Genomic DNA, 23,705 nt, shown 5'->3' with positions numbered 1-23,705 from the left:
TTTTTTCTTTTCTTTTCTTTTCTTTTTGTTCCTTTGAAATCTTGAGAGTTAAAGTGTTAAAATAAAACAGTAATATGGATGTAATGTTTTAAAGTCTTCTGCTAGGTGAAAAAAAGTGGAAATGCATTGCTGACTAAACAGTATTTATTTGAAGTACTGTAGACCCAAAGTGAACATGCAACACCCCATTGCACCATCTGTATAAAAAAAAATACAGAAAATATAAAAGGAAAAAGAGCAGTGCATATGTCTGCTAGATACGGTATTTTTGGAAACATAGAAGACAACTGGAAAAGATTTTAATGGTGTACCTATCATCTGTGAAAGTAACAGATGACAATGGAAAGCAAGATAATCAAAAGGCAGATTTATTTCTGACAGTAGTAAGTTCTGCTGCATTGTTACTGGAGTTATTGTATCCAGTAAATCCAGATACAGTAATTTAACTGTAAAAGTGCATTACAGAGATTTTCAGTGCTGTACTTGGCATAGAAATGTAAGGTATTTTTAACTTTGAGCTATAAAAAGAAAGGGTAAATATAGCAAGTCTGTGACTGAATTAAGTCTGAACTGTACCATTCTCAGAGTTCAGAGAGGCTGAGTTCTGGGCTGTTGCTGGGAAAAACAGTACCTACTGCTACAAGACTCAGGACAAACCTCTGACAATAAAGTTAATTTTGCCACATTTTGGAATCATTCAAAGTAGATCAAAGTTTTGAGGGCTTTACAGTGTATTGACATTATAGATTGAACTGAGAATTCAAGATGTTGAAAGAAACAAGGCTCAATGAGGATAAGCATTATCAATCAAGAGATGTGTTTAATTAGACCTAACATAAAGAAAGTAATGTCTAAATATATGGTACTTTGTGAATTATCTAGGAGAGTCTGAAAGCAACAAATTATATGTGTGCTTGACAAACAGGATGCTAAAAGCACCACAAGTTCAGCTCTGAGGATGATGCTGCAGCAGACAACTAGGAAGGAAGACAGACATTGTCATTTTAAGACTGAGTTCATCTGATAAGCCTTGGGGGTCTAGAAACTTTGGTATCAGCAAATTAAGTAAAGCCCAAACAAGTGGAAGCAGAAGTAAAAACAGACAGCCACATACATGGATGCTTAAGACAAAAGAAAATAGTAAAATGAGTACTTGTGCCAGTCACCAAGAAGTGTCCTGTATTGTACTTCAAATATGGTTAGTTCGTAGGCTTAGGGAAGATCTGTTACATGGGAGGAAAGGGACAAAGATTTGAAACAATTGAGAAAGTGTCTGGTGATGACTGTTACCCATCAGAGAAGCTCAGAAAGGACACAAGAGAAATACCACTACTACCCAATTATCCTGCCATTGGTGTGTCTGGGAAAAATACTACTACTCCCTAGAAAATACATTTATTCCATCACTAGAGATGATGACTGGATATGGAAGAAAAACAAGGAGTTAAAATAGAATATAAGCCACTTTAGGAAGAACCAGATTTAATGTTCTGAATCAAGAAGTTTACTGCTACACAGAATTTTTCCTTAAAAAAACCAAAGCAAACTAGAAGCTCATAATTTCCTAGTTTCTTCTTCCTTTTTTCTGAGGGGGACGTACACATGATCTGGAGAATTCTGTTTTGCCTGTGAGGTTCGTTAGCTATATCGAGTGTGATATAACAAAGAGGTATTAGTGTCACAATTCACTGTCAACTTATCTGCTCTGGTAAAAAAAAAAGGGTGTACTGAGGTTTCTGGAAACATGTAATTCTTTTCGCAATTCTAAATTATCTAATTTAGTTGCTAATAGAAGGACCTTGGAGTGACACTCGTATGAAATTACTCATTGAAAAAGGGCTACTCTTTTCAAATAATTTTAAGAAACTGAGTAGTTAAATACACAGTAGCCTGTATATTGAGGTATTATGACAATATGCACAAGCCCCTGTTGCCCCTTGGTGCCTCAAGAAATTTTACCCCATGCTCCCATGGGGTAAAATAATACTTTCACCTATAAGCATCGTGCATACCTTTACCTTGCTGACCTGATTGCTCACAATGTTCTTAAAGTTTTCCTGTCATATATATATATGTATAGATTACGTGACACTCTAGAACTAACCATATTTTACTTTTCTATCTGGTACTTCAGGAAAAGACATCACGTTTTCAGTAACAGGCTACATCTTAAAAATTTTTAACAAAACCCAAAACAAGGCATAAACACTTCAGAATAGGAAGAACAAAACCATTCCTAAGCAGCACAGATCAAGTACTTTGGCTTTATAGTTGGAAAGCACTAAATATATGTTAGCATAATATATGCTAACTCAGATTATACAAATAAAGGAATTAATTGATTATTCTATGAAGAAATTCCTTCAGCTTTTTAAAGGATGTTATTGAAACACATCCAGTTTTTGAAAGGACCTTGAAGCACCACACAAAACTTATTATTTGTATTTTACAGCTGGTCAAACTGAGAAAAAGATGTGCCTTTGTATGAAGTGACACAATAAATCAGCAGAGGCAACTGTAAGAAAAGCCAGCATTAGTACCTCCCTTGCTTTGACCATTTCAGGAAAGCTTTCATCTGCCTCAGAAGGTTCCATATTTGCCTAAATTTAATAACAATAACAACAGGTATATCTCATACATAGAAGTAAACTCTATAAATCTTTGTCCTATTTTACCTAAACTTTGCAATAATGCTTATCTGGAAAACAGTTGGTAAACAAACCAAGGATCATCACTGTAACATCTGTGGTGTTAACAATTGTTGTTCAACAGAAAGGAAGGGCTTAAATTACTTTTGTCAGGTGTTCCTGACATATTGCAGCAGTACACATACATCTTTGTGTAATTCCATTATAGCTTAGACAACACATGCTAATATTTATTATAGCTATTAGATTTTAAAGTTGTAAGAAATTCAAGAATCAAGCTATAGATATGTAGTACCAAAATAACTGAGTTACCAGAAGAGCTACCTGTGGTTTTACCTCTGATGATAGAAGTCCAGTAAGAGTGGAAAATACTTTATCCCTAGTTGTCGTGATATTAAGATGATTATTATGTTATTAAATAGTGACTCAGCCAGAAGGGTTCATTTGTTTCTTCCTTGCCAAAGAACTAGAGAGGTTATGCAATGAAAAAGTGAAAGCCTAAACTTTCTTCTCAGCACTCTTCTCTTTGTGACTAACATTTTCATAAATGGGGGGGATGTATTTCCTTCAAGGAAGGAAGGCACACTTGAGATGTGAATGAATATGAGAAAAGCAGGAAACCAACTGCAGCTGTCAATACGCAATTTATAGAGCTGTAACACTGCTGTGGTAATACCAGACAGAGGCAGAAAAATGTGCAAAAAAGGTTTCTGCAGACCTAAGCTTGGAAATGAAGCAGTTACCTATGTTAGTACCCAGCATTTGTTCTGAAGGAATGGTATTTGAAGTACAAAGCCTCTTTCCTTCCCAGATTGCTTCCTGCAATGTTAGCTCCTACACTGCAACATGGGTGCGAGGAAGGGACAAAAGAGCTGCCAGTAGCTTGTGAGGGGAACAGTCTTACTTATTTCTGCCCTCGCCTACTTCCAACATAAATAAACAGATAAATAATAATTTGCCAACAGCTTCCCTCCTGCTGTAGGGGAATGTTTCATATTTTGTTGGAATAATTAACAGTCTTTTTGTTATTTTCTACCACCATATGTTTCTTTCCTGCTCTTTATTTGCAGCTTCTCAGTCCAGCTCTCAGTTTTGCAGCATGGGGATTTGAACATCAGATTAGTTTGGAAAGGTGAGTAGAGCAAGGGGAAGGTGAGAAAAGGGGGCTTATGCATTTACACCCTGCCACTGGAAAGAGAACTCAGATCTTCATAAGTTCTACTGTAGCTACCAGTGAAGTAGAAAGCCATTAATTTTTAACTGGGGACCTAGTGGCTCCACAGAAGAGCCAAACTAATTTTGTTTTAATTATTTATTGTGTTCCAATTCTCATTACTGTTTCTGGTTTAATTGTATTTTTAATTAACTGCATTGATTGTAATGGACTGTACACTTCCCTCATGTAACTTTGCTGTCTGGTTTAGCATCCATTTTGGTTTACTACAAAATCAAAAAAAGCAGCAAGAGGAACCATCAAAATACTGAAAGTGGAGAAGATGGCCATATCCAAGGCATATGAAGGGTCTTTTCTGCATTTTTCTGCTTAATATGGGAACCCATGGAGACAGTTTTATCAGTGTTTGGCTGCCGATTCATTACTCCATTTAAATTCTGTATGATGAGCAAGTAACTCTGGCTTTATATGGTTAGCAATATGATGCTTATTTCCTTCCCATGATAACCTGCTGTGTACTAGGCAATATTTTATCTTCTACTGATGTTTGGGGATTGTCTCTGCTGGACTGGCAGGAGGTGAGTGTCTGGCACAGCACTGCCTCCATCCTTGCTGTGTTTTCCCACTGGGATCCATCAGGGGAGGGCCTGGCAGCCAAGGGACAAGGGACAGGGTAGGGCTGGGCCATGGTCCTGTGTGTGCACCTGGTTTGATGATGCCCATTGCCATGGAGGGCAGGGCCACAGAACATTGACATCCACCCTTGCTGGGGCAGGGACTGATGGCTCCTGGGGGCTGATGTGGGGTCCTGGGCTGTGGCCAAGGTGGGGGATGCCTCCTGTGGTCAGGACCATTAAGGTCTGCTGGTGCCCTCCCACCCCTGATGCTCACAGCAGCTGTTGCTGTTTTGTTGCACCTGGCTGGCTCACAGGCAGTCCAGGTTTTCTTGTTACAAGACTGATATGATTCAGGTCTGAGTCTCCAAAAATAGGACTTGTCTGGTCCTTTCTGTGAGCCTGCAGTACCGCCCAGCATAGCAAGTGGTGTGAAGGACTGGCTGGCTGCCGTAGAAACAAGTGGTTATGAACCAGTTTTTGAATCCTCAATAGCTGCTCATTTTAAATATGCTCACACAGCAGGGTTTTGTTACTACAGTTATCTAGCGAATAGCTGTTCTTTGGGGGAAGTATCTCTTTATTGTCAAGTGAACAAGTGTTGCTGTATGAACAGGCACAGTATTTATTCCTCATTCCCTCATTTAAAATGCTCTCTCTAACCAAGCAGAGAGCAGAAGGCAGAGACTGCCATATCACTGATCATTCTTGCCTAACTAACATCAAATATTAATACAAACAGCTCATAAGCTCGACAGATACAGATGTGCATTTGAATAATTTCAGTTTATCTTTGCAAGCAATGAATTCACTGTCAGAAATTGAGAGCTGCTGGCCAACAGTGGCATAACAGAAGGTTTTGGAGACTATAGCCTGAGACCTATCTACTCAGCAATAGGTACTTCAGTGCTGTTGTATCCATCTCCCTAGAGTTTTTTCATCATTAAGCTTCCAAAAAGTTCTGGAATATCCTTTTGGTAGTGAAAAAGGAAACATTTAGTCAGAGATACAATGCTGCTTTCAAGGGTAGGAAACATAGTGAGGTGTTTAAATAGCTTCTCTTCAGTCTAGGTAACAAATAATATTTCTACAATATAGAACAAAACACTTGGCAGATTTCCGCCAGTGTTGATTTTCAGAAATGGGAAAGCTTCTTATAAATTTGGTAAGTGCCTGCTATTGCCTGGGAGTCATCATTTTGGAAATTTCACAAGCATCCTCTCAAGAGTACTACACAAGGGTATAAATGTGCTACTGTTGTTTCTGAATCAGACAAATGAGTAGAATTGCATATTTCACTGTAGACAGACAGCAAAGGTATCTCAAAGCAAATGCATCTATTTGCTAACATCAAATAGTATCTGTCCCCCTGAGAACTGACTCACAACTGAATATTATGAACTATCCTCTCAATAAGATTTTCCAATCAGTTTTGCATCTACCTTCTGATAATTTTCCTCATGTTTTCCTGGCTTGCTTATGAGAACATCATGGGAGACTTTCAAAGCCAAGATTTATGGCATCTGCTCCTTCTCTCTTATCCACAAGATATGTTCTTCTGTTATCCTGGCACTGAAGAATTTCATCTGAGAAGGTCAAATTTAAGCCCCTTTGCAGAGAGGGAGTAATTGAAACAAACATCTGAACTAGTCTGTGAAAAATGCAATTTTTTTAGAGATTTATAAAAAAGAGGATTTTGTAAATATAAAACAACTTCCAAAATGGGGTCCTGATTCTTCTTATAAGATATGAGGTCAAAGCTAGCAGTTCTGAGACATGAGTCATTGTGTTCGGACAGATAGGCTTCATTTCTGAGGCCCATATTTAGTATAAAGACCTCCAATCTATCCTGTAAATCATAAAAGTTTCTGCTCTGGAAAATTGTAGGTCTTGAAGTTTTAATGCTAGAGTTTCTGATGTGAGACTAAAACACATGGGGCACCAAGACATACAGAGATAACAAAATATTTCTAGTGTAGCTTCGGCAGAGAAATGCAATATTGTTTTCCTTTCTTTTTTTTTTTTTTTTACCCACAAAATGCATGAGATGCTAGGTTCATATTAAAAACTGAATTAATCTTTTACTCAGGTTGGGTGCTAGAGCATGGTGGGGAGAGGAGCAAGCTTACATCTGTGTTTCTATTTATTGCATGCAGTGTGTCAGTGGGCAGGAAGTAAATAGAGCCAACAATCTGAGAATGTGTCAAGCAATAATATAAATCACAAGTGAAAAGTAAGTCAGAGCAACCTCTGGCTCTGTGTAGTGCCTTGCACTTGGATCCTCTTTTGGTAGAATTCAGTTTTTCAATATGTTGACTAGACAAAGTGTTTGTTTTAATTATTGCAGATGTCTGTGGACAAGACTTACTGCATGCTGAGCTCTCTTGCTTCTGTAATATACCAATGCCATGATATGGCAAGGAAAAAAAAAGTAAAACTCCTAAACATGTCAAACACAGGCTGCTGACAGAAGGAAGAATTTAAGAATCAGTTGAAACACATTTAAAATTCTTTGTCATAAATTAAACAGAAAGGCTTTTTGATCAAACCTGGGCCAGAGAAGAAAGAGCTATTGGTTTTTTCTAAGTCTTGCTCTTTTGCCTTCTCTTGTCTGACTCTGCACTTTTCAGGCATCTCTGCTGAGGGTAATTGTGATAAGCCTGTTGTAGCCTCCATTACCCTGAAAGTGCCATTTCTTTCTAATGGCACCCAAAGAGAAAAAGTGCAATTGAGTAATTTTCAAACTCAATGGCATGGGAAACGTCATGTTGACAAAAATCACTAGGAAAGGAACACTAAATATTTTTGACTGTAAGGGTTGCTTTCCTGTGGCTGGTGCCAAGAGATACCGAAACCAATGTGAACTGTGTGCACTCAGCTTTTTTGTGTGGCTGAGCAGCTGCCCCTCTGAAGGCAAATAGTGACTGGAAAAAGGTTTTGTATTCTGGTTGGAGTCTTAAATCCCGTGCAGAAATTCATCATTATAGTAACGACTGGTCCTTTATCCAAACATCTCCCTCTGGACCTAATTTTTTACTAGCTGCTCCCCTTCTTCTCTGAAAACAGAGACGGGGATAGGGAGAGGGCAGGAGAGGGGCATGCAGAGATGAAGGACGGACCAAGTACAAACCCCTGTTGCAAAAATTACAGGTTTTTCAGTGAGATACTTCATTGAAAACATTGTTTTTATTGTCAAGCAGCTCAGATTGTCTTTATTTTATCCTCTCTTGAATAAATAGCTTATTCTTTTGAGCACAGGCATGTAGATGTCTATGCTCTGTAAAGAAGATTTTGATTTAATTTGTATTTTATGAGCTGAGAAGCTGTAAATGACCATATGCATCATCTTGGGAACAGTGTAGCTTTATGGACTGTGTTCAACTAGACGAAGGATCCATTAGTGACCCAACGGAGGTGTTTTAGAGCAGGCAAGGAGAACTCTCTAAACACCATCTGCTCATACTGTTGCTTGTAAAACGATGTCACATCTGCTACTCAAAAAACATTATGTTGATCTCTCCCACAGTACACAGTTGCTGCTTTCCTCTTTGCAGTGGAAAAAAAGAAGTTAATAACATATTATTGGGACAAGAGGTGTTAACTATGGATGAAATTACACGTGACCTTCATGGCTTTCCATATTTATGACTGCACCATAAATGTCACAAAAACAAACAAATAAACAGATAAATAAATAAAAGAAGGAGAGAATTCAGCAATTTCTGTTTACCTGGTGAAGCTGGATAAATTTTTGGACTGTTAGTCTTTGCAGAGCTCCCTCTTGCCCCAGCTCAGCTGTCACTGCTATGATTAATACTACTTTGTGCTTCAAACCTAACACAGCTAACTCCTCTCAGACATTGTGGAGATACTTAAGACAGCCTGATCAGTGGAAAAGGAAGTTTTTCCTTGATTTCAGATGGAATGGTGGTCAGAAAGCACTACTGTTTCTTTCAGGGATCAGATTTTATAGTATTTTTCTACCCAAAACCTGTGAAGCATTATGAAGCTTATTTACCTACCTTGGAAGCTTCAAATGTACACATCAGTATACACTTGCAATACCATTGCTGCACCCAGAGTAACAATTTCCTAATTGTGGTGTACAGAATAAACAAACTTGCCAGTGGAGGGAGTATGATGATGCAGTAAGAATCCTTGAAAGTATTGAGAAGCTGCAGCCCCAGTTGACTAAATATGTGACTGTGACAGACATTTGTCTCCTTCCATCTTGAGGGCTATAGAAATTAAACACTTTAGAGAATACACTGATTGCAATCAGGGCAAGAATTAATAAATTGTTTTCAGATAGTTTTAGTAAGGCTACAGAATGGAACTGAATTGCTTATATGGAGCAAAGGTTCGGAACTTTAGACTAAATCACATAGGAGGCAGTATGACTGCATCAGTGACCCTCCAGGTGCCTTTTCCTGACAGGTGGCTGGGAGCATCAGTCTGAGCTTGGTGATGGGACTACTGCAATTCATTTAGGAATTAAGGACAGATGGAGATGTGAGACAAACAGAGATCCTATTAGCTTGGTAGCTGCTAGATAGTAGGAGAAACCCTGAAGCTGGTGCCAAACCAGACTGAAAAGCCTCATGCAGTTAGGATGTCTAAGCAATAAGTAGTTGTTTTTGGCTCTGCTTTCATCGGTGCAGCTTCACATGGATGCAGCTAAATTATTCTCTTATTCTCCATAAACATGGTTAGTTCCTATCGGAGCATGGCCATGTTTCAGCCCTTTCACCAACTGCCTGATTGAGGCATCTTTTATATCACCTAAAGTCTTCCAAAATGCTTTCTGGAAGTGCCATTATTCCAAACCAGGCTCGTTTTTTTCTGACATCCTCTGCACTAAATTGGAACATTGTATTGCTAGCAACTCAGAGGGGATATTGGAGCTTACCAAGTCATTTGTCTTGATCAGGCTTGACCTTGATTATTCTGTGTGGGGAGATAATGTGAGCCTTAAGTGACAAGTGCACAGTTCCTTAGAATATGTATGCATGTAGTTGCAACGCATATAGCTGCAATGATAATGTCAATAATTAAATGCTTCTAAGACTCTTGCACACACAATGCACACTACTAGTATTTTCTCATAGGATGGAAGGATAAAGCTTTTCTAGGAAAGAAGTCTGCTTTTCTGTGATTAGAAAAAACAATGTATAATCTTGCATTATGTGGTCCCTTGTGCAGGAAAAAGTAGATACATAAAGACAAGCTCTAGTTGGAGAGCTGATCCTCATTCATGTATGATTAAAAGTAACTGAAAGGTCATATTCAGGTTGATTCAAATTTCAAGACAGTGCAGGCTTACTCAGGCCTGAAGTCAGACTCCTATGTGATTGTTTAAGAACTACATTTTTATCCATGGTTTCCTTCTGGAACAATAGCAGTGGTATCCAGAGTTTTCCTGAAGTGATTAGTTACTTGGGTCAAAAGTATTGAAGCTAAAATGTGTATTAAAATATACAGACCAGTCTCCTCTTATGCCTGCCTTTCTTTGGGACATACCCTGGACCTGAGGAAAATATACTTTGTTTGAAGCAATCCACACTTCTCCCTGTATTGATGTGTCCTTTGACAGACTCTGACAACCATGCCTTATCAGTTCTGATAAGTTTCCATTGTGTACAACCCTTTTCAGATTTTTGTTGCAAATTTTAAGTCTATTGAACGGGTCGTTTCCTTTTAGCCTTGAAGTATGATACAGTCTTGAGTTGTGCACCCTCCTCTATACTAATGAGGATTCAGAGGATTACTTTCATCTAGCTAAATTGTTGTTCTTCCCTGCTACTCCAAATTTAGATTAATACACAGAAATGAGAAATAATTTTCATCCCACTAGTAGGTTTGCTAAAATATTTAGACCATAGAAATGTTATGTCCATTGTATTTGGTAATTGCTTTCTACCTATCAGAAATCATTTAATGTCAGTTAATAATGGAGCATTATTTTTGATACTTTTAGCTGTCTGAAAATTCCTCTGCATAGACCTACAGTGAAGGTGGTTTCCTTGTGAGATTTCATTTCAGTGGCAGCTCTTTGAAAACTGATATATGCTTGCTGTAGAAATGTACCTGAACATTTTGACCAGTTCTCAGAAGTCTGAAAGTTCAAAATCCCTTTAGTGGGTCTTGATCCAATATAGACACATCAAATGCAGTACAGACACCATTGTGGACACCTCAGAGATCTTCAGACAACGTAACAGACAGGAGGCAATGTCACATCATTCCTCTTCTGTCACATTTTTTTATTTGGTGCAGCTATTTCTTAACCTCAAACTTTCAAGCATGTTCTTTCATGCTCTTCAGGATGTGTGTTGTTATACCTCTACTATCCTGTTTTTATATCTAAGTCTATGTAACAAGATCCATTTCTTTCCCTCAAAGATTATCTTCTGCATATGAATAATATCTTGGCAACTAAAATATGACAGTTTTAGGCAATGTTCTGTACACTTATTCAAATTAACATTACATAACTAAGTACTTTTAAAGTATCTTTACAATAATGGCACCCAAGACTGAAAGGTTATTCTTTTGCTTCTTATTAGGTATGCTTCAGGTGATGACTTGCATTCAATAAAGTGCATTAAGTAAAAATTTTTGCACGTACGAGACATGAATCTGTAGATGTGGCTGAACATGTTTTGCACTTTTTTTTCCCCGCCACTCCTTTCTTTTCTTATGTTGAGCTCTGCGGGCTGGGTATTGCTGGTTGAGGCAAAATTCTTGGTAAATACTGTGTTTCATTTAAATGACTAGATTTAGAGCAGGCTGATGCTTAAATGGGAGTAGACTGATGCCTGCATTAACTGAGTGGAATTACAGAGCACTCAGGAGTATTTAGTCAGTTAGTACTTGATTGGTTAGATGTTCCAGTCTGTACAGTCTGAACAAGTCCACTGGAAAAGATGCTCTGACAGATGGCTAATTGAAAATTGAAAAAAGCATATCCTGCCATGGACTCGAGTTGGAGGCTCCTGACCCCTCTGCAGAACAGCTCCCATTGTGAAGCTGTGACACTATGCATATTCTCTCTGTGTTTCATCATCTTTCGTCTCTTCTCCCTCCAGCCATCTTTGGTAGATGACAATTAAAACATCCAAGGACATTCTCTAAAATCCTAAGATTGGACTGCTGAAGATCACATGAAATTCTTAACACTGGGATGTTCTCCCATTTGCTGCAATTGTCTGTGAAAACAGACAGACCTTTGTTTCTTGTTTTTCAAAATGGAATACATATTTAAAAGAATAATGCAGCTGTAGCAGTTCCCATTTTATCAATACCTGTGTATGTGTGCATGTTCTCTAGCAACAATTCCTAGACCTTTACTGTTTTAGTAGGATTGTAACTGCTGCCCTGAAGACATAATAACATAATGTATCTGTTCAAGGTTTGGCAGCTCAGGATTTCTGACAATGCCATGCAAGCATGGAACAACAATTTCCCTTTGCCCTCCTCCATAATTGCATAAGTGTACATAACTCTTACTCAACCAAACAAAGAATCTCATAAGAAAAAAAGTAAAAATATGTATACTTATGTCCAGGCCACAGGAGAAAGCTTCAGCCTTTTTTTTTTTTTTTTTTTGGTTTTTGTCTTTTTTGTTTGTTTGTTTCTTTCTTTATTTTCCAGAAAAATTAGGAAAGAAATTGCCAATCTAGATGCATTAACTCAAGACACACAAACCTCAGCAACATTTTCAGGGTGTCAGAGCTCTCACTAGTACCTGATCACACTCACTGAGAATACCTAAGCAAATTCTAAGCTCCTGAGCTTGACTGCCTGAGTAGTCTGTCACAGTACCTTCATCCTTTTCTGAAGGTGCCTTGACTGCTCACATCGAGCTGACCTGGTTACATACGCATTTCATTGCAGTACAAGAATATGTTTCTTGTTTGATCTCATGAAGTTTTTCCCTGAGACACCAGGGAAAGGACTAGGGAATTGTATCTTGTTTTTCCTTCCTCCCACACCTCCTAGGGCTAGTTTCTTCAGCTACTAAAAATAAACCCTCTATTTTTATTCCACCCTGGAGGAAAGTTTGTGTACACATTAAGAGCCCACCCAGGAAGACAGAAGCACATCATAAATAGTCACGATAATGCACAAGTACTTGTCACATACCACACAAAGAAGTGATTTGAAAAAGAGCTCACCATGCTTGTACTTCTAGGCAGAGACGCAGATTTTGTGGCTGGCATTTTTTTGCTTTGAGAAATCATAATTTCTACGGGCAAGCCAGTTCTTGTTCTGCATGAGGCACTGTTATCAAGTGACCTGAGAGAGGGATTTGTATCCAGGGACAAGGATTTCTCTAATTTGCGTGTTCTTGCTCCAGACACAATGTCGTTATTTCTCAGACTCTCTAAGTCTACTTCTTCAGGGGTTTTCCCATCCAGAATGTTCTCTTTCCAGCTTTCAGGAGACTTTCTCTTAATATGCAAATCATCTAGGCTTCTTACACTGAATGGAAAGGTGTTTTTCAGTTTAGCAGCTCTGTATGCCCTTAGGCTCATGGGATCAAGCACTCTGAAAGTAACTTCATTAATAAATTGAGAGAATTTGAGTTTCGCTTCAATTTTTTCTTCCACGATAGACAATGAACTTGATGATCCTTGACTCACCAAGCTCAAATCTGATGTGGAGGAACTGCTTTTCTTCTGACTCTTCTGTTTCTGGAGCTTTTGGCTTGTGTTTCCTACTTCTGCTGGATATAGAGAAGAGTGTTCCACTCCATGGGTTTTTTCACCCCCTTTCTGGCAGTGCTTTAATCGATTGGTTCGATAGCCTTCATCCTTATTTTTGCTTTTAACAAAGCTTTTAGCTTCTGACCTTGTGCTACCCTGTAAGTCAAAGCTGTCCTCACTTGAGCTGCAGCGTTTGGGGTAACTGTTCATTTTCAAATCTCCAGAGGGTTTCCTCTTTGCATTAGTTCCCACTTCTGGTCCACATGTGGCAGTGGATGTATTGCATGCTCTTTCTTCAGTCAGCCTGCCAACACCCTCTTGCTTTGCTGGTCTTCCAGGCACAGCACCCTCTGGCTTAACAGAGGAAATGGGGCCCTTTGACTGCGATTCCATTTATTTCTGTGCCTGTATATCAGCTGGCATCAGCAAAAATGGCATTCCCATAAATCCTTCTCTATCTTGCAAGACTACAGGCATGACTTTGAAAGATGTAACAGTGCAGCTACCACATGTTATTCCATATGCATCCCAAATTATGCATAGGTTTCATAATTGGATCAATAGCAGATTTTCATCATTTTAATTAGCCATACAAATTAATAGAATCTATAGGACATGCAAATTTTCCACAGTATTGAGTGTTCAGTGGATGAGCATGGGTTTTCATTGATTTAAAGCAGCATATGATATATTCCTGTCTGTTGAACTGGAAACCAACTACCATGATGTAGATCAATTCTCACTAAGTAAAGATGGTTCTGTGTCAGGGCTTTTTGAAATCCAATAGTAGAGAAGGTCATGCTGTATTGTCCTAATTCTGCCAGTGTTTGCTATTCTATTAGAAAGCTCAGTGGCAGATCTGCTGAACCCAGAAAAGAAAAATGAGAATGTGAAAGTAACTTTCTACTTGAGTGTTCTTGCCATAATTTTTATTCTAAAGTAATTTTCAAATGTTCAAATCTAAAGCAAGGTGGAAAGTTTCAGCATTGTAAATGAGTCTGCAGTAGTAATTATGAGTTCTTCTGGTGTCTTGCATATGAAGCTCTTCTCATTCTTTAATGTTTTATAGGCAGACAAGTCTGAACTATGAACTACAGAATTTCTATTTTTGCTTTGTATAGACGGAAACCTAAAGATTAGTTAAATGAGTTCTGACTTCATAATCAGTATGACAGTTTGGAGAGTTCCTATGATGTGCCACCATAGGAATTGACCAGACATGGAACTGACTGATAAGCTGAGGTGTGTTTTTCGTATCTCCTTACTTCAGCATAAGGATGAAAGCAAGTAACTTAAACCTTTTTGTCTGGTGGGAACCAGAGTCTGCTTACATCGCTGTTAGTGCCACCACCATGGCTTTTTGACTGGTGAAATGCAGCAGGGAGAGAAAGGAAAGACAACTGAATTACAAGCAGAAACCTGAGTTATCTGCCTTAAACCCTGGGGCAGGGACACATGAGGAGTCCTAGGAGGGATTGAGGAGTAGGAGAAAGGGACAAGAAAGGGGAAAAGTGTTAGTGAAGAGTTCATTTATAAGTATCATACACAGCTGACAGCTCAGTAGCAGCTTGGATTGAAATGTAGTAACATGAGCTTCTGAAGTGGACATGGTATTTAGGTTCCTCATTACAAGTCACTTCACCCACTGCACAGAATATACTGTCTCCACACTGGTAATTCCAGAACTCATTTAGATCATGGTTCATAAAAGCTGCTGACGTGTTGCAAAACTCTCAAATTAACATAGTAAGTGCATTAATTTTGCAAATAACAGCAGGACAAGAAGATCCTTTTAACACATCAGAAATCAATTGCTTTTACTAGAATTACTTTCTGAAATGCTTCTGTTATTTTCTATGGGACTGTGCCATTTCACTGCATGTTACAAACATTACCTCGATCACAGAGACAACGTGGCTTAGAATGCATAAACCCTGTTCCCACTGTCTTGTTTGAGATGAATTTATTTCTCTCTCACAAGAATGGGAATTGTGACAGTTTAAAGGGCTGGTGTCTGCTCTCTAGTTTCAACACAAAGATTTCCATGACATTTTCAATGCAATCAGGGAAAAATACAGCACTACTTTCTTCTCGTAAAGTCAGAATTTAGGGCTCTTTTTCATTATGTCTTAATGCAGACTTCTGCAAATTTATCATTACTCATTGAAGCAAACAGAAGTCCCTTAAGAGGTAGGGTCTAGGCTAATGCACCTCAGGTCTTTTGCCTTCCAGGATCCATTAGGACTCGGCAATATGTGAGTTCTGCAGTTTTAATGGACTTATTAATATGTCTGTTTCAGAAACAGAGTGACCCTCATTCCAGAGCCAGAATCTGTAATGGCTTATACAGATTTGGAAAAGAGCTTTTTTATTCATGAGGGATTGGGTTCATTTGTGCACAAACAATGCTATGTTAACTGCAAGCACAAGTTCAACAACTATCCATCGCATTTGGGCATATTTTAAGGTGTGACTTTGATGGAAGTCTGTGGTATGGCCAAAAAAAAAAAAATGCCTCATATAATTCTTTTCTACTGTCAGGAATGAGCACATTTGGTCTGAAATATATCATTTGTACAGCTGTCAGATATAAATTATCAGATTGTAGGTTATAGGTAGCCTAGGTAAGTTTTATAAAACTTGTTCTTTTATGCTCCTTATATTGCTGCTTCTCTTTCTTCAGATAATCTCTGCCTAATGACTTTAGACATGTCAAAATATTAAGAATTAAATGAAGCCATAGCTACAAAATGACAAATAAGCCTTTCTACCTGAATGATATAGATCATTTCATGTAAATCCCTCTAAATCTTGATCGGAATATGTATTATCAAACTTCAGAGTAACAACAGTTATTCAGTGGACTGTGTTAAATAAAGTCATTAAAATATTCTCTAGAGACTACCTGAATCACAGAAATTATTTCCAATAGTCTCATATAAAAATAGAGAAGCTGAATATTAAACCGATGTACCTAATAATGTGGATTTTTGAGACTTTGAACTTTTATAATGATTTGAAGTTTATTATTTATTTTCCATATTTTAGATGACTAAATGCTTACAATGTTAAAATTATTTCGCAGTGTATATCTAAATCTCTCTGAAGGCATTGCTGATAAGAAGAATTTCTCACTCCAGTGCAAGCAGGTATGTCTGTGAATAGCAATGAATTGCTGCAGTACTCTGGGTTGTATTCTTGAAACAAATTCTCTCAGAGAGCTTGGTGAAATGGTTGTTTTCTAAGTTCTTCTAAAACTCTCATAGTAACATTACAAAAATCTTAAGAGAAAAATGCTTTAGTCTTGCACTATTTTAGAACTGGTAGGCACAATTGATGGAATAATGCAGTATAATAATAATAATAATACAGTATAACTGTTCTAATAAACTGAAAACCATCTGACCTAAGTCAAAGACTTGACTGTAAATAAGCTCTGTCTTCACCTTATTAGTGAACCTCTGGTGAACACATGCACTTTTTTCTGTAGTCACCATTAACTGTCCTTAAACTCAGGGAGAGGACTGTATTTTTCTGTGCTTTGATACACAATCTTGCATAATGAGACCCTGATCAATACAGTGAAAATTCCAATTTGTAATTTTGTGTAGTGCAGTGGCTGAGCTGTTCTATTCTATTTTAGTAGAAGAATATAAACAGAACAAAACTTATCATTTCCTACTCAGCTGATTGATAAATCTGAAGCATTTTTAATGAATGATAGCTAAGATCAAAGCTTAAGTGTGACTTTCCTAATGATTCAGTATTTCATTTGACAAGACTGAAGCATTCATGGACTTGTCTAGTAAACTTGTTACTTAGGAAAACACATGAAGATTTTTCTAAAGGTTAATTTAGTCTTGTTTATATTCTGAATGTCATTTTACACATACATCATTAGAAACCTGCATATTTTGTATAAAAATGGAGCATACCAATTACCTCAAAATATGACAATATAATGTAGCAGCTCTAGACTACTTGTGGAAGATTTAAAACTGAAATCTGAGTTTTGTGGGAATTAAAAAAATATTTTCATTCCCCCTTCCTTTTTAACTAACATCTCTGATTTTTATGCTTCAGGAGATTTTCAACTTTTGTTAATACTATCAAAAGCAAATAGAAGCTGTCTATGTAGCAGCAAAGCTGCAGTAGGTTGTTATGACAACTGGAAGTTTCTTTATGTAGAGCTCAGGAAGATACGATCATTTTGGGGTCAAAGCAGACAGCATTCATCAGTGCTAGTACTAAGAAAGTGTGCTAAGTTTTTGTATATCTAATATTATGGGTTTTGGTACACTAACAGTGATGTGTTCAGCAGATAATGTACATTTTAAAAAGAAACAAGCCAGGTTTTTCACATTTTGAGATTCACAAGAAAAAGGAAGGTTAATAAAAAAAAAAAACAACCTGTAAATCTGCTTTTAAACAATATTGGTGTTTATTTTAATTCCAATTAACATTGATTCCAGACTTTTTTGTAGCCAGTAAGGAGACCCCAGGATTTTGGATCAATAATTGCACTGTTCTATTCACTGTTCTTGTTTCAGCAAAGGGTTTTTGCATTACAATGGAGTGTCTTTCCTAATAATAATTTTGTGGCTAGATCTCAGCCAGCTTTTCAACTGCTCAGAAATACTGCCTAAGCACCAGAGCCTAAGTCTACAGATGCCTAAGTCCTTCAGCAGACAGTCCATTCTCAAAATAGCTATATCCTAACTCTTCTAGTATACATTCTTATTCAAACATATGCTTCCCTCCTGCCTTTAATGAATTTTTTATCGTATCCTATCCCATAATCTTTGCACTCATTGCAGTTCTTTTTGGAGTATTTTATGCAATGTTTCTGTTTTATAATTAAATTTATCCTTGTAAATAATGTTCTTCTATGTTTTTTCTTTTAGCATATGGTTGTTTGGTGTTTGTTTTGTTTGTTGTATTTTGGTTTGGGTTGTTTTTTTTTTCTGTAATGGTTGCCACATTATTTTTGCTTTAAGGACAAGGTTATCTAGCCCAGTTTCTTCAGCAAGTCAGTGTTGGCTTGTAGTCTTCTCAGCATTGTTTTATTTAGTTACTCTCCAGAAATGGTATCACATTTCCAAATTAATGGGAATAATATCTATTGTTAGGATGCTAGGTGTTACACAGCAAAAATTCCATTTCATGAAGTATCATCTTCACCATCTTTTTCTTTTCATTTTTAGAGCACATAATTTCTAGTGGACTGCAGAACTGCCTGCAGTCATTTCACCTCACTAGTTTCTTCTTGTAAGTCTTCCAGTCTGCCATGCATGGTGGAGAGTGTCTGCATCCAATCTTGAATCTAAATCTAAAGGATCTAAATTTCCCTAAATTATCTTTAAGCTACCTCTACTATGATGAGATAAACATTTGTCCTAAAACTATAGAGTGACGAAACACAATGTAACAAATTGTGACATCTTGCCAAAAAACACAAGCATGATTAATTGAATTTATAACTGTATACCAGATAGAGCTTTTAGCTGTGTGAAAAACGTTGAGCATTAGAAGAGAGATGCTTTTTAGCATAAGCCCTGCACCATCCTGAAAAAAAGTCATTGTTCTCTGACAAATGCTACAGTTGCAGTAAAACTAGAGCCAGCCACCTATTCAGCATGCAAGCTATACTTACATCTTCAAAAATTAATTAAAAACTGAGGAAGAGAAAAATGTCAGCACAAAATGATTTAATATACCAATTTAAAAATTATTTTTGTGCCAGTACAATGGAAGAAAAGAGTCTTTCCATTCAACACAGGTTCTTACTATATTCAGTATCATACTGTCAGAGTGCCTACCATTACTGCAAGCAGTCAAATTAGTACCAGTTGTAAGCTGCTGACATGTTGTCAGCTCTCTAGCAGTAGAAAATTGCGCTGTGAACACGTGTTGCTCTGTATACTTTTAAAACTGCTCAAAGAAATTTACAAGGCAGCTGCTGCATTAGATAATGACATTTGGATCCCCTAATTCCCATGGGAATTTCTCCCACGAAGAGAAATTTTGCTATTGCTGAGAAATGGCAGAGAAATGAAGCTTCAGACCGATCTTTTTTTTGAAGGATTTTAAGTGATCTTTTATTTATCCACAGTTCAGACAATGGACTGCTTTGAAGAGAGGAATATGGAGGCTGATCTACAATATAGAGAACAGATTTGTGGTCTACTTAGGCTGAGATTCATGATATGTACACTATAGCATTTTCTCCATATTGGAACATCTTAGCACTAAATGCTTGTCATACCACCTGAGAGATTTTTGTCCTCATCCAAAAAAGAAGGAATTTCCTAGGTAATATAGAGTAATACCACCTCTGAATAGCAGTTTCTGTATCGGGTTAGTGTCTACTGCCCAACCACAACTGCATACCTTGGCTGTGAATGAGTCCTCAAAATGCTTTCTGTCCTCTCCCAACATCTTCTTTTTCTTGCTCAGCTTCTGCTTTATCCAGCTGCTCCATGAACGATTCTTCACATGCTCTACCTTCTTTGTAGCCATACTGTAGGACAGGTAGAACTATGGGCCATCTGCATTATTCTAGCATTTGAGTCTGTCTGCAGTTCACTTTGTAGTTGCTTGGTGAAAAGACAGCAAAATAATAGATCCTTCTGAGAATACACAGATGAGGAGCCTTAGTTTCTTCCACTGGTCCTTGAACGCATATTTTTAGGAATGTGTCACATCCTTCAAGTCTATTCTTAAACCTGACCTTCTTTGAAGTAGGGTGGAAGTGTCAGGTGGCTTTCCAAACTGGGTACACTGTTCTCCTTGTTTTACTCTCCCTTTTCTCTCTTCCTGTTTACCAGACCCTATATCCAATTATGATGATGATGATGATGATTTGGAAGAAGAGGAGGAAAAGGTGTAAGAAAATTTAAGACAGTAGTGAGGAAAAGTGAGGGAAAGAATGGAGTTAGTTTCTCGTACAAAATCAAACTCGGAATAAAAATACACATTCTTTTCTCAGATGGAATGAAAATATTTCCCACCCACTAAATTCTGCTTTAAAATACATAATAACTCAATTTCTTTCCAATTTAATTTCTTTCACATAAATCCATTCCTAGTTTGATGCTGCAGGCCACATTCTGGAAGACCTTGCTTCTCTAAAGCCATAAAGCATATTTTTTGATGTGAGACCACCTTACTGGTGAATTAAGGCTAATCAAAGCCTACCCCAGTGATGCTTCCAGGAGTATGGAAGAGATCTTTCAGTACAGCAGCATTTTTCTTGTAATCATTTTTTACATCTTCAAGATTATGTAATTCTACTGATTAAATGTTAAACATGAAAAAAAAAGTCTTTGTGAAGATCATAAACCACAAAGAAATAAGGTGTTGCTATTATATTCTAGGACACCCCCCCCCCTCCTCCATTGCTCCCCCCAGGCCCTGCCTGGTGAACTTATTCAAACTAGGAAATTCTGTGTTAGACTGAGTTGTTCAAGAGCATATTTCAAAAATTCACAGTGCTTTGTAGTGGGTCAAATGTTTGGGGGCTTTGACTTTCATTTGAACCACTGACTTGCATTCAGTTTGTGGGATTTCATGAAGATCATTCATGTGAAAAAATTAAGATACACACATGGATAGGAAAGGGATGAGTTTTCTCGGTGCTGTCTCCTTGATCATGAAGTCACCATTTCCCTTTGGAGGCCTCACACCTTCAGCCCTCTTCCCCCTTCTCGCCTTCCTAGTCTGTCTCAAAAATAGTTATCAGTGATTGATTCCTTTTGTTGCTGAACAGTAATAGCTGTAGAAATGATCAAAGTTTTTTAGTGGCGTTACTTTTCATTGATATTTCTTTCATGCTTGTGGGGATGGTACTGTAAGTTTTACTACTTACGGTCTTGTTATAACTATCTGGTGCTTTCTTGAGATCTTGTAATAATTTTGGGAAGGGTTGTGGGATGTCAAATTAAACCTCTTCTTTATTGTCTTCTGATTTATTAGGCTGTTCAGATCTGGGCCTAGTTCTGCTCGCCAAGGGAAGTATATATTATTTTTTACCATAACTGTAACACACTAATTTTATTATATTATCTCTGATTTCATTCTTTATCTGCCCATATGCATAATAGGCCAAAGACTTTATATTTTTGCAACACAGTAAATAAGGAAAAGGTTGTTTCTGTTCCATGCTTCAAAATGTCCTGGAAAGGTTTGCTTAAAAAAGCTTGCCTGCATATAAATGAGTTGGCTTGGCAGTATGCTTTTAAATTTGCTGTTATGAATAATTTGAAAATAACTGGGAGAAATAAATGGTAATTTATTGACTTCTGTTGTCATGGGGCATTGGGGAATAGATAACTTGAGCAAGAAAAAAAGCATGTAGCTTTCTGTGAATGTTAACTAAACAATTTGATATTTTCCAATATAGTCTTTCCTAAATAAAAAAGTATGATAAAAAATATTATTTGGAGGTATAGGTCATGCTTGTATTAAATTTTTCCAGTATATTAGTACAAGTTTTAATATCTCAGATGTAGCTACAACATAGTTTTTCTGAGTACTGCAAACCTGCATGTTTGCAGTCAGAGCTGCTTGTCATGGGAATTGGTGATAAACATCTAGCACTAAATGATTAAAAAAAAATTATTTTATTTTCATGTAGTGTATGTGAATTTTAACACCAAATATAAATCTTGTGCTGTGGGTTGCCTGTTCCTATCTCCTTTTTGTTACCACAGCTGCAATTTAAACATGAAGCAAAATATTTATAGTTTTTACCTTCAGCTCCCATAGTCCCACCCCATTTCATTATTTTAAAGAGATGTTTATCAGAGCTGTTTAAATAATCCCGTAGAAAGCATGTTATAGTATGTGCTGTGTGTTTTGGCAAATGGTATGCATTTATTTTGTTTCTCATACAAACAATTATTTCATCTATACTCTGCTGGGCATAACAGTGATTGACTAATATTTTGTGTCAGTATAAAAAGTCATCCATTACAAATATTTTCCTTCAGCATTTAATACAAACCTAGGATAGATTTAAAATGTACATATTAGCTTTATTAATAATATTAATGCCACTATCTTATTTTTTCCTTTATTGAAGAAAGAAATTATTTTGCTGATTTCATACTTAATGGCCAGAATACATATTCCATACATATTCCAGATCTGATGAGATCAAATATACATGTTCCATGATGTGCATTATGCAAATAAAAGATACATAGCTCACCTTAAAACAATCTTATCATGACAAGTGGATAATAAATCATTCCATTAGCTTTCTAGCACTACAGCTTTGAGAAGCTTTATCCATAAAAATTGCTGTCTTGTTCCTTAATGAATTAAATATTTCCTTTTTAAGACAGTAATGTCTACCAAATGTAACAACAGAGCATGTTAATTCATGTCTAAACAGGAATTCAGTTGTCATATTGCAGCACCACTAATTCAATGCTGAAGGCTTCTTTACTATCTGTTATAGAGTTTTAATGAAAAAACAAATGTGCTGTTAAGAGAAAGCAATACTTACTTGAGAAGGATTCTGCAAGCTCTGTTCTGCTAGTCCACAGACTGAAACGATGAAGCCAAATTTAGAAGTAGCTTATTAGGTACATTCTGCTTTAACAGTTACAGCTTTTCTCTCTCCCTTTTTTTTTTTTTTCTTTTTTTTTTAACTGAAAGACAGGATCGTTTTCTTTTAATGAAGCCAGCAGAGAATGATATGCTGTCCATGTTGCTATGAGAGCATAAATTTGCAGAGCAAAGTCAAGCAATTGCTTGACTATTATTTGCTATCAACTTGCCAGCATTTTTTCTGTGTAGTCACAAACTTTAACAGCATCAAGGAGGGTCATGGTATGTCAGAAATGCAGGAACTTACTAGTTACTCATGTACACTTCAGATTCAAAGTATTGTGTGTAAATAAAAACAGAAGGCTGAATAGAGCCAATATTTTCAATTGAATTATCTACTGCTTGCTCTTCAGAGGAGACAGGGCTCTCGTTGCAAAGCACAGTAACTGCTACTCTCCTTGGCTCTGGTGGTTGTATGTTACTTCTAGAACTCCAGCCCTGAGAAGTGTAGGAACTGCTTCAAAGCTTGCCCACAAATGTGAAAACAAAGTTGTTTTTTTTTTACCTTTGATATTCTGGGGGAAAAAAAAAACATATCATATTTTTCAGTATACACCAGCCACTGCAATTATAGAGGTACATAATTATGGGTTTAAACCATCTACATGTATCTATGTATTTATTTTTAAAATTGTACACGTTTGGAGCTGTATTGGTCATCACTTAAAGTATTTAGATGTTTTTGTTAAAATTTGACCTGTTTAAAGCTTAACAGAAATATTTGCATAATGATCAAGTATTCAATTGTATCTGTAGTGTGGAACTGCAGAAAAGAAGCTGTTATTTAAATTTAGCCTTGCAAGTTGAACATTCTACTTAAAATTGACTTTATGTCTTTACTGTTTTGTCCAATGTTTTTGCATAGGGTGAGATCTATGATTTATTAATAAATTGGAAATTACTCTGAGTAGTCAGGTTCTGGCTTATACTGATTTGACTTATTCAA

At 37.0% G+C, this 23,705-nt stretch overlaps 1 protein-coding gene across 3 annotated transcripts in view; it reads right to left on the bottom strand.

Moving 5' to 3' along the window:
• The window catches only part of BEGAIN (brain enriched guanylate kinase associated), a 147,454-nt gene extending 127,497 nt beyond the window's left edge, over positions 1-19,957 (bottom strand). For 2 of the 3 annotated variants that reach the window (XM_071745573.1, XM_071745574.1), the window contains exon 1: positions 12,614-13,591. In XM_071745573.1, the coding sequence (XP_071601674.1) occupies positions 12,614-13,537 (924 nt within the window). In that variant the 5' untranslated portion in view covers positions 13,538-13,591. Of the gene's footprint in view, positions 1-12,613; positions 13,592-19,534 lie in introns of those variants that run through there. The other variant, XM_071745575.1, reaches the window with a different exon arrangement.
• Positions 19,958-23,705: the final 3,748 nt, after the last annotated feature.

The sequence above is a fragment of the Heliangelus exortis genome, chromosome 5 (assembly GCF_036169615.1).
Source record: "Heliangelus exortis chromosome 5, bHelExo1.hap1, whole genome shotgun sequence".
Lineage (NCBI taxonomy): Eukaryota > Metazoa > Chordata > Aves > Apodiformes > Trochilidae > Heliangelus > Heliangelus exortis.
This window is presented reverse-complemented; position numbering and strand designations above follow the sequence as displayed.